At 53.0% G+C, this 12,018-nt stretch overlaps 1 protein-coding gene across 1 annotated transcript; it reads left to right on the forward strand.

The window, feature by feature from the left end:
* The first annotated feature begins 226 nt into the window (after positions 1–226).
* On the forward strand, positions 227–2,811 carry RPP25L (ribonuclease P/MRP subunit p25 like). The gene is made up of 2 exons (XM_032477540.1): positions 227–1,177; positions 1,965–2,811. The coding sequence occupies exon 2, from the start codon at positions 2,011–2,013 to the stop codon at positions 2,500–2,502; it is 492 nt and encodes a 163-aa protein (XP_032333431.1). The 5' UTR covers positions 227–1,177; positions 1,965–2,010; the 3' UTR covers positions 2,503–2,811.
* The last annotated feature ends 9,207 nt before the right edge of the window (positions 2,812–12,018 follow it).

The raw sequence follows: 12,018 nt of genomic DNA on the forward strand, positions 1-12,018 counted from the left end.
AAAAGGGAAGGGAACCAGGTGGCACCAGGGTTCTTTGGGGCACAGAAGAAAAAGGGATGTGGGCCGTAGCCCTGGAGGGTGACATGCAGTGTCTTTGAGAGCCAAGGGAGCCCAGCATATGCAAAGTCAGAGAGGAGCTTGAAGTTTCTCTCTTGGGAGCTTACTTGGTGCTATTAACCAAGAAGGGAGCCTAGCAGAGGTTTGGATGCAGGGGGTATTTCGGGGTAGGGGTAGGGGTGGTGTGGTTGGAAAGGAGAGAGGGAGCATGTTAAAGAGCAGAGAAACTGACTGGCATCTCACTCCACCAAGTGTTTGCTGCCCTCTTGTGGTCTCAGGGAGGGCTGTGGCTCCAAGACCTTTCCAACTGCCTGCCCGCCACCCCACCGACACGGTCTCATTGGCATCTCAGATGCAGCTTATCTGAACCTGGGAGTTATCCTAGACTCTTCCCTCCTCCGTCCGAACAGTCGTCAAACCTACCTCCTGGTATCTTCCAACTTATTCTACTTTTCCCCATTCCCACTGCTATTTCTCTGGTTCATCCTTTCAACAAATGATGTGACAACCATTTGAGCGCCTATTATACGCGGGCAAGTCTCCGTGGACACGCCCCCAGGGACCTAGTGGCCAGGAGTCACCAGCAGTCACCAGTGGCTGCGGCTGGGCTCCCACCGCCGCGCCACACCCTGCGCTGCAGCCAGAGCGAGCTGTGCACACGAACTGATTTGACTTGCGTCTGATGAAAACCACCCCCCCGCCGTGGTTCGCCAGTGCCCACAGGATGAGGTGGAAGCTCAGAACTCGCCCCCGCAGCAGCAGCCCCTCCAAACGGAACCTCTTGATCCTTCCCAAAGTGAAGCCCGCTGCTCCGCCTCTGCTCCTGCGGCCCGCCCTGTCATCTTCCAAAGGCCAAATCCTCCGCGTCCTTCGTACGCAGGACTCCCCAGACGGCCGCTCATCTCCTCCGCAGGGTTCTCTCCGCCCGGATAGGGGTGCTCCTTGCCGGGGCGAACGCGGGAGACCACCCTGCGCTTCGGCCCCGCGCGTCCCGGCTCGGCTCGCTCCCGGACGCCCCGGCCCCGCCGGCCCCGCCCCGCCGGCGTGCGCGGCCCCGGCGCGCTCCCGGCTCGCGCCATCTTGGCTTCAGATCGAGCTTGAGGAGTGCGTGGCCGCGGCGGTGAGAGCTGGAACTCGGCGGGGTGGGGGCGCGTGGAGTTGGCGGGGCGGGGCGGGGCGGGGGGAGGAGAGGGGTGGCAGGCTGCCGGGCTGCTGCGGCAGGCAGGACACTGAGGGCGGCCCGCGGCAGTGGACCTGACGCCAGGAGTAGCCCGCGCAGCCCTCGGCATCAGGCCTCTGCTCCCGAGTTTCTGAGCGACCTGGGTTGGAGTATCGACCCTGGGAATCTCCGAGTGAGGCGTGCTCGGCCCTGCCCTCGTGGTCCCGGAGTTGAGGAGAGAGTCAGCTCTGTCCTTGAGGAACTTTTAGATGCGGGCTTTTGGCTCTGCCTCAGGGAGCTTGGGGTGTAGGGGCTTGACCCTGTCCTCTGGGCGCACGAAGTGAGGGGGCCTCGTCCCTGTCACCCCTCGGAGAGCCTAGGGTGAGGAACACGCAGTCTTGTTATCAGGGAATCCAGGGTGAGCCCCAGACCCTGTCCCAAGGAGCCCCAGCGGAGGGAAGTTCATCCCCAGTGCTAGGAAGTTTGGGGTGAGGGGGCGTGGCCAATGTTTGGGGAATTTGATCCTGTCTCAGGGACTCCAGGGTCGGGGAGGGTTATGGCCCTGTCCAAAGGAATGAGGTACAGCACCTTAGCAGGGTGAGGAGGCAGGGCCCCCTGTCTTGGAGGTGAGGCGATATGGTCCTGTTTCCTGGGGAGTCTGGGATGAGGAGCAGGGCCAAGTCTTAGAGGCCAGGGTGAGGGGTGGCCTGGACCACATTGCCTGCATTCCTCTGCCGCTTCCGTGCAGTGAGCAGCGAGATTCAGCCAGGACACAGCAACAGACAGCAAGCGGGATGGAGCACTACCGGAAAGCTGGCTCTGTGGAACTCCCAGCACCTTCCCCGATGCCCCAGCTACCTCCTGATACCCTGGAGATGCGGGTCCGAGATGGCAGCAAAATCCGCAACCTTCTGGGGCTGGCTCTGGGTCGGTTGGAAGGTGGCAGCGCAAGGCATGTGGTGTTCTCAGGTTCCGGCCGGGCTGCAGGCAAGGCTGTCAGCTGTGCTGAGATTGTCAAACGGCGGGTTCCAGGCCTTCACCAGCTTACCAAGCTGCGCTTCCTGCAGACCGAGGACAGCTGGGTGCCAACCTCACCTGACACAGGCCTAGATCCCCTAACGGTACGCCGCCATGTGCCTGCGGTGTGGGTATTGCTCAGCCGGGACCCCCTGGACCCCAATGAATGTGGCTACCAGCCCCCAGGGGCACCCCCTGGCCTGGGCCCCACACCTAGCTCCAGCTGTGGCCCCCGACCCCGAAGAAGAGCTCGAGACTCCCGGTTCTGAGGACCTGCTGAGCAAGCTCTTCTCCAGGCCTGTGTGTCTAAGATGGCTTTGCCTTCTTTGAGAAGACTCTGTAACTGCTCAACATCTCGAACAAGACTTGAGTCTGCAGAACTGAGCCTCCCAGTCCTGCTTCGATTTCTGTCTGGCTTGTAGAAAGGGACTGCTATGAAGAGTGACAGCTGTGGGGTCTCTCCCGGGTTCTGGATTGCTTAAGAGAGACTTACTCTGCCTTCTACCTGCAGTATCTCTGATCTGCCTTCTGACAGAGGTCCTGGGAGTGGGCTGGGAAATAAATCATTTGTCTGATGAGCCTCTGCTTGGCCTACTGTGTAGAGGCGGGATTAAGAGTGTGGGAGTCACCCCAGGAGCTCACAGGCTGCAGACAGGAAGGGTAGGCTCAGGTTAGTGCTGGGAGGATCTGGAGTCAATAAGAAGCCTCAAACAGTAACCTCCCTGACTGTGTCTAGACCCCTGGGTGGCTGTCTGCTGCCTGTTTGGGGCTGGTTTAAGGACTCTACTAGGTCACACATTTTTTTCTATCTGCAGCATATACAGACATATCTCATTTTATTGCACTTCTCAGATACTGCGTTTTTTTACAAAGTGAGAGTTTGTTGCAAATCTGCATTGAACAAATCTGTCGGCGCCATTTCTCCAACAGCATTTGCTCACTTCGTTTCTCTGTATCACATTTTCATAATTCTCACAATATCTCAGATTTTTTTCATTATTACACTTGTTATATGGATCTATGATCAGTGATCTTTGATGTTACTGCTATAATTCTTTGATGGCTCAGATGATGGTTAGCATTTTTTAGCAATAAAATATTTTTAAATTAAAGTATGTACATTGTTTTTTAGACATAATGCTATTGCACTTTTAATAGACTACAGTAGAGTGTAACCATAACTTGTATATAGTGGGAAACCGAAAATTTTGTGTGACTTGCTGTATTGAGATCTTCATTTTGTTGAGGTGGTCTGGAACTGAATCCACACTATCTCTGACGTATGCCTGCATTATGGTGTAGTAGTTAAGATCATGGTCTTGGGGCACCAGACTACCTCGATTTGAATCCTGATTTGGCCAGTTAATTAGCAAATTACTGCTCCTGCCTCAGTGTTCTCATCTATAAAACAGGATATAGTGCTTACCTCATAGGGCTGTTATAAGGATTAAATGTAGGAATAGGTGTATAGGATTCTTAGATCATATATATACACCTGGGCCTATATACAGTCAGATCTGCACATCTGTGGATGCAGAACCCGTGGATACAGAGGGCTGACTGTACTATACCATCCTGTGTAAGGGACTTGAGCATCTGCAGATTTTGGTAAAAAAAAAAGTCCAGGGGAGCTCTGGAACTAATTCCCTGAGGATACCAAGGGATGACTGCAAATATTAATTGCTCTCATTATTAATGACTCAGCTTACAAACATGCTTTTGCCTAAAAAACATAACTTCTATCCCACATCTCCCCTCCAGGTCTTTCGTTTTTACCCCTTGCTGCTTCTTTTCTACCTCACCTTGGCCGTAGACTCTCAGATTCACCACGGTCAGGTCAGGGGCATGAGGAGAAAGGTGAAGATTGCAGTGGTAGCCAGGGTTGCCAGGAACCAGAGCAGGATCATGGGCAGTGGTAGACTAAGTGAAGAGTTGAGTGAATTGGGTCCCCCACTGGATTTTAAGGTCTTCTCTGTTGTGTCCAGTATCCTGGGTGTCCAGTCACCAGGAAAGCACACGGTTAGGGCTCTTTTGGGCTAATGTGGAAAGGTGGGCACAGCAGTTTGAGAGTGTTGAAGTGATGCTTGGCTGAGTGCAGGCAGGAGGGGCTGAGATATTGGGAGAGTTGGAGTTGGGAGACTGGAGGCCTCAATAAGGGCTTCTTAGAGCAGGGATGAGGGGACCACAAGGCCAGGAGGCTATGGTCAAAACTTCGAACTTTTTTGCTTTCCAAGATAAGTTGCCCAGAGTGGAGGATGGAGATTTGAGGGATATTAGGAGAGACAGGAAACCCTTTCAGCAGCTGCCCAGCCAGGCCTCTCAACTGCAGAAGGTCATGAAGCATCTAACACTCCAAGAGGCTGTGGTCATGACTCAGGTGTCTTGCTACCAGCAACTGCCTGACTTCTCCCCATTCTCTTTGTGACTAATTCAGGGTTTTTGCATCCCCCCACTGTCAGCTTCTGCTTATTGCCTTTTCTCTGAGCAACTCCACTTAAGTGTCTTCTACCATCAACAGCTCTCTGAGTGTCACTGGTCCCCAGAGCCTTAGGGCCAGGCTACTTGCAGACTGTTGATCTTTGGCTCCGTATCCCATCCTGATCCAGTCTGCTGTGGCCAGGGTGTGATGATCATGTGGAATAAGCATGGTGACTGGTGCTGAGGGAATGGTTCAGCAAGGTGGCATCACCAGCTCCAGGGGTCCTAGGATGAACTCCTCATTAAGGCGCCACCCGGGGTCTCCAGGATGATGGCAGGGGTAGTGTGGAGGGAAACTGAGCTGAGGTCAGAATCCCTTGGGGAGAACAGGATCTGCAGCCCAGAATCAGGAGAGAGGACACAGGCTGAGGGAGAGATGGCTAGTGATTCTGGGGCCTTTCCTCTCCTTGGCTTCTGCAGGGCCCACAGGGGACCCACAGGAGGAACGGCAGGGAGGGAGCCAGAGGGAAGTAGGGCCTTCAGAGTTGGAGAGCCTGACCAAGCTTAGGAGGGATGGAGCATGAGAGATGTGTATAATTGCTGATTCAATTTCTTTACTTCCCACTTTCTCCTTCATCCACTGTAATATGGCTTCTTCCTCCATAATCTCTTAGAAAAGGTTATGCCTGGGCACAAAAGGTAAGGAATTAGAGACAGCTTTTTCAAAAAACTGTATTGTGATGGGAGAGAGGTAATTGGGATACAGAGAGAGTTTTATTTATTTGTTTATTTTTAATGCATTGGAGACTTGAGCATGTGTGTAGGCTGATGGAGGGGGCCTATAGTGAAAGAGACGAAAGATTCAGGAGACTGGGTAACTCCAGTGAGACTCCTTGGGGGAGGGCGGTGGTGAAAGGAAGCGGGCCTGGGAGCAAGGAGGTAAGGGAAGAGGAGAAATGACCCCCTACAACAGGAGGGAAGGAGCTGAGGATGGCTCTTACGCATGCGGATGGGTGTGGAGGTAAAGGTGGGACGTGAGGGGATTCAGAGAGTTCAGAAGGCTTCTAATCTCTGGAAGCAGGAGCACTGCTCTGCTGGTGAGAGTGGAGCGAGGAGGCTGGTGGGAAGGAAGTGTGAGATGGTTGCTGCAACTGGGAAAGTTACCCAAGGAGGTACAGGAGGGTGACCAGGCAGGGCTGAAAGCTCAGGTGAGGCTGGTGACCATGAACTTGTAATGTCACCAGTCACGGGGTGTGAGCTCCAGCAGCACCCACAGGTGCTGAGGTGAAGACTCAGAGGAAGCACTGTTGCATTCTTCTAGACTGAGGTTAAGACGGGCAGGAATGATGGAAGAATAGTGAGGACGCTAGCAAGAAACTGCACGTGGTGAAAGGTCATGGAATCCAAACTGAGTCAGGAAAGAAAGAAGTGAAGATACAAAGGGCCAAGGGTCAGTGGCCTGGCGGTCCCTGTGGAGATGTCTGGGGTGGGCCAGGGTAGGGAGAGATGAGAACAAGGTGTCAGAGCTGTGAAGTGTCTAGGGCTTGCCATGACAAAGTGTCACCTACTGGGTGGCCTACAACAACAGAAATGTCCGGTCTCACATTTTGGGAGACTAGAAGTTCGAAATCAAGGTGTCAGAGCCATTTTCCCTCCAAAACCTGCAGGGGAACCCTTCCTTGACTCTTCCTGGCTTCTGGCTTGCCAGCAGTCTTTGGCCTTCTTGGCTTTGGGATGCATTACTCCAATCACCCATCTTCACGTTGTCTTCCCTTTGTGTCTGTTTCTGTGTCCAAATTTCTCTTTTTTGTAGGGATGCCAGTCATATTGGATTAGGGCCCATCCCAGTGACCTCAGTTTAACTTGATTACCTCTGTAAAGATCCTATTTTCAAATCAGGTCACATTTTGAGGTATTAGGGGTTAGGACTTCAACATAGTTTTATGGAGGGAAGCAATTCAACACATAACAGTAGCTAAAGGATGAAATGAAGGCCATCAGTGAGTTTGAGAGTTTTGGGAGCTGACAGGACTTGGTTGTGGGCATGAGAGTAGAGTGCTGCCTGGAGGGAAAGTCACTCACGATAAGGAGCTAAGAGGCTGGGGACTGCGGTGGTATGTGTGCTGAGTTGGGGAGCATCCAGGATACGATGTGCTGAGCTTTCTCACTACCTACCTGAGAAGAGGCATGTCTAGTGAGCTTGTCAGTCTTGAAATGGGGACTTCAGGACACAATAGGACCAGAGGAGTTGCATATCTCCAACATGCAGGCAGGCTCCAAGTCTTGCCGATTTTGCTTCCGAGATCTCTCTCCATTCCCACAGCCTCCATTGGTTTGCGCCCATCATTGTCTTGCAAACCTAGCCACTGGCTGTTCCCTTTGTTAGAATGCTCATCTGCCAGATACCTGCATGGCTGTCTCCCTCCCTCCTTTAAGCCTTTTCTCAAATGTCACCTCAAGGAGGCCTACTCTGACCACTCCATTTAAAATTGCACATCTGATCTCCCTTACCCTGCCTTTTTTCTTTTTTCCTTTTTTGCCTTTGAATATAATTTACGCCTTTAATATTTTTGTTTGTTGTCTGTCTCCTCCTGATGAGAATGTACACTCTGAATGGTCAGGAATCTGTTTTGTTCAGTGATGTAACCTATGGCTCTTGAACATCGCTTGGCACATAGTAGGTGCTCCATAAATATTTAATAGGTGAATGAATATTGAGCCTCCAAGTGTGTGGCCACACCCGGATCTGTCATTCTTCTGCTCCCTTAGTCTCCCCATGCTCAGATTAGAAGATAAGATCCAAATCCATTCACCAGATGGCCTTAAAGGACCCCCTTTATTGGGCACTTCCATGGCACAGTCCGTCTTTGGCTTGGTCCCCTTGGACCCTGGGCTGTGGCCACACTATTCCTCACTCGTCCCACTTGCCATGAGACTTTTCTGCGTCTGAGCCTTTACTCTTGCCATTCTGTCTGCTTACAGCTCATCAAGAATGTTCAAAGGACACCGGTGGCTCTCTCTCTTCAGGCCCAGCCTGCTCACTTTCCCCTGTTTGCTTGGAGCTCAGGAATCAGGCCTGGTCTCTAAGGCACCTCCCCTCCCAGGTGATGTCTGGCTGCACTTCTGAGTCTGTCCACAAGATGGCGGCATTTGCAAAGGAATAGCCTATCCGTTCCCTTTGCAGGATCTGTGCAGAAAGACAGACAGTCAAGGCTTGAAATTTGCCTTCAGTAGGCTCAGTGACCTCTCAGTTATCCAACAAATAGCTAACCATCACCCATTATGGGACAAATATAGTCACTGGGCTGGGACACTCCAGCCCCCTGAGGGCTATAAGCCATGTATGTAGATGATTTTACTATTGGTGTGATAAGCACAGAAATTTGGGAGGTTCATCAGACTGGAAGAATTCAGAGCCCCTCCTCCAGTCTCCAGGGACAGGCAAAGCTTCAAAGAGAAGGAGGTAATGCCTGTGTAGAATCCTGAAGAAGAGCTAGGAGAAAAGTGGAAAGGACATTCTGGGTAAAGAGCAGGCCTGAGCTAAAGCGTAGAGGTGAGAAGAACACAGGTAGATCACTGGAGCCTGAAGTTCAGAGCAGGGACAGTGAGGAATGAGGCGCAGAGGTGGGTGGGGGGCGGGACCGGAAAGGCCTGAGTGCCTGGCCAAGGAGCTTGGACTTTTCTTGTGGGTGATGGAGAGTCTGAAGGCTTTAAGGGGGCAGTGATGTGGAATATCAGCCTGATGTTTCAGGCTGCTGCAGTGTGGAAGGTGGATTGGGAGCACAGGGCAGGGAGAGCAGCGAGGAGGCGGCTGTAGGGATCCAGCGGGAGACAGTGAAGCTAAAATTGTGGCTGGAGCGGGCTCTGGAGAAGCCCCTCCCAGCCTACGAGAGCTTTCAAGGCTTGGCACTTTGAAAGGTTTCTTGACCCCCAGCACCCTCTTCCCAACCATCGGAGCTGCCTCAGTTCTCTGTTCCTGAGACTCCTTTGGGCTCTATCCTAGCCCCTCTGGTTATTCTGGCTACAACCAGGCCTCTGTCAGTTTCCACGTGGAGGCCACAATGTCCCAGGTCCCTCTCTGTTGGTAGATGTATTGCCTTTAGCTGAGCCTACACCCCAGCCCCTCTAAGTGTGATCCCTTCATGCACTCCCTTCTTTGACTCCAGAGAGGAGTGTGACCAAAGGGCCTCCTCCACCAGGGAGCCAGAGTGAGCACTGGTCACTCACTGCCATGCCCGCTCCATCAGAGTTCATGTGCACACACGTGCAAGGGCATGCATGCAAGTGTACTGTTGGTAGGACTGATGCTGAGGGAAGGGCATTCCTGGAAGGCAGAGGCGCATCACCTGAGGAAAGATCTGGAGGAAGGAGAGTACAGGGAAGTGTTTGGGGAGCAGCGGGGGAATGTCATTAGCAGGGCCTGGCAGCGACAGGTCAGGGCCTGTGAGGTCAGGCCTGGAACCATACCGTGTACTGCAAGCAGGGGGCACCACAGCCAGGTTTTGAGCAGTAATTGGGAGAGTCACCTTCATTCACAGTCTCATGAATATGCACAGAAACCTGTTGAATTATGCAGATAGAAAGGATGTAAATACATATGCAAATTTGGTGCTGCCCTCCCTGTTGCTATGGAAACCAAAGAATAGCAAGGGGGGTCCAAACCCTGGGGAGACCAGGCTGGAGAGACTGGAGACCAGGAGACTCTCCTCTGTTGCCTGCTTTTCCCATTCCTGCTGTTTTGATCTCATTCTCTGCCTCACTCTGCCTTTGTCTCCCTTTGCCTTGCTCTCTCTCCATGTCTCTGCCTCTCTTGATCGTTGTGTCTCTCTCTCTGTCTTCTCCATCTCTGTTTCTTCCTCCTGGTTTTTTTTATTTTTTTCCTGTCTCCTGGTCTCTGAGTGTCTGTCTGTGTCTGCATATTGTTGACTCCATGTCATTGTTGCTCTGTGACTGAGATACTGTTTCTCTCTGAATCCATGTCTCTCCCTATCTTTGTCTCTGTGACTTTAATTCCATAGCTCCCCCTCCTTCTGCATCTCCTTGTCTCTGTGTCTCTGACTCACATCTTTCTCTCTCTGCATCTCTATTTTTGTGTCTGACTCTGTCTTCGATTGTGTCTGTCTCTCGGTCTCTCTCCCAGGTTCTCTCTCTCTTCTCTTTTGCTCTGACTCTGTCTCTCTGAACCTCTTGTCCCAATGCTTGTCTCCATCTGATGGGGACATGAAGCTGCACATCTGTCCTTGCCTGATGGGATGCTCCACCCCGGCCCAGCTGCCCAAATATGCAAGGATCCCTAGGCGCTCTCCCCACGTAAAACCCTGCTTTTGGTCTGGCCCCTGTCACAGTGTTGGCACAGTGTCTCCATGACAGGCTCAGGCTGACTGCCAGGACACCAGGGCTCCCAGCCTCTGCCTGCTGTGTGACCCTGCCTAGTGTGTCTCCCTCTCTGGATCTGTAGCCCCATCTCTCTCTCCTTGAAGCTGGTGGGCACCTTGAGGTAATGATGTGCTGGAAATAGGGAATTGAGAGGCAAGTCTTAATGGCTCACCCATCTGGCCCTCTGCCCAGGGGCTGACGTGAGGGGCCTGGCTGGGGCCCAGGTGTGGGGGCGTCTGGGGCTAGTTGAGACCGATCCTGACCCCCAGAGAAGACTCCACGCTGAGCCACAGAGTCAAACAGCAGCCTTTCCACAGTCTGTCCATGCTCCTGCCTGCTGGAGCCTCAGCCATCCAGCTCCCTGTTTGGGGTCTTTGATTGCCCCTCCTTCGTTTGGTTTACATTCACAGAGCACCTATTTCACACATGCTTTCTGCCTTCACAGATCCACAGTGATACAGAAATGACCACTGGACTTTTTGTATCCCCCCCACCCTCCCACGAAGGGGCTCATTGGTCCCAGTGAAGAACCCAGACCCTTCAACTCCCAGTTTCCTATCCCTGTGGCTCCCGTTTGGGGGTGCAAAGTATATGCGGCTGCCAAAGTCACGGATCAAGGTTACGAGACAGAGACATGTCTCCTTACAGGGCTCAGGAAGGGGTATGGGGAGTTCAGAGCAGGACGTGGGGTGAGGGTGGGAGGAGTGTCTTGAGGGCAGGTAGGCCACGCCACGTGGAGCTGGAGGGCTTCCCCTTTCGGGCAGGCGGCCTTACCTCCAAGCAGGCACTAGATATGGGGGATCTGGCTTGGGCCCAGGTGTGGGGTGGTCGGAGCAGTCAGGGCAAGAGACTGCCAGGCCGAGCCCCCAGCAGTCCTGCCCCTCCAGGGAGGACACAGACACAGTCACTCTTCCCACCAACGGCGATTCACTCATGTTTGGGCCCAGGTGTGGTCCTGCTGCCAGGAATTCTGCGTCTGAATTAAAAACCTCCCTGGATGCCCCACCCCACCTGACCTGGGCCAGTTGTGCCAAAACGGGTTGGAACAGGGTCAAACAGGGCGGTCGGGGGAGCTGAGGGCAGAGCTAGACATGTGAAGAGGACAAGGGATCAGGAGAAAGGTGGGGAGACAAAGACTCGGCGATAGAGAATCATGTAGATAGGGAGTTGGAGAGAAAGACTATGGCAGACAGAGGAGGAGACAGAGACACTGATGGGAAAAAGCCAAGGCCAAAGGGGGCTCTGGTCCCCACCAGACTGGTGCTTCTCACTTGACTGAATCACCTCATTTAGTTGCATCTTCACAGCAGTCGTAGGAAATAGGCACTATTAATTACCATCCCATTTCACTCCTGAGGTAATTGAGGCACAGAGACGTTAAGTCACTTGCCTGAGGCCACAAAGCCGGTAAGTGGTGGAGTAGCTATTTGATCCCTTCAGTCTCTCCGAAGAGCCAAGGAGAGAGAGAGACAGAGGTGAGGACAGATTCCCACAGCAGCACTGCCAGGGAATTTGGGAATCCTGGAATCATCAGGCAGCTGTGCCAGGGGAGGGCCTTCCCATCAGGCTGGCAAACACGCAGACAGGAACAAGGTGCCCTGTCCTTTTTGTCAGAGATGAGGACTGCGGTAGAGAGAGCATCAGACCGAGCAGGGAGAGGGATGGAAAATGAACCCCAGGCCACAGAATTCCTTATCTGAGCATCCTCCTTGCTGCCACCCTGGTGTGCAGCCTGTCTCGTCCCTGCTTCCGGTCCCGCTCAGCTGACACCTGGACCCCATGGGGCCCTGGCTTTAATCCTCATTCATTCTTTCTCATGTACTTACTAAGCACCAGCTGGTTGAGAGACACTTCTGCCCACTTCTCCCATCTCCCTTCTCGCACTATTGAGAAATCCTCCCCAGGATAGTTTCTGCAATAAGGGATCAAGATTAGAATCTGGGGATGTTTGATGGGGTGGGGGGAAGTTAGCCTCACGTACACTGAGGTTG

The sequence above is a fragment of the Camelus ferus genome, chromosome 4 (assembly GCF_009834535.1).
Source record: "Camelus ferus isolate YT-003-E chromosome 4, BCGSAC_Cfer_1.0, whole genome shotgun sequence".
In the NCBI taxonomy this organism is placed as follows: Eukaryota; Metazoa; Chordata; class Mammalia; order Artiodactyla; family Camelidae; genus Camelus; species Camelus ferus.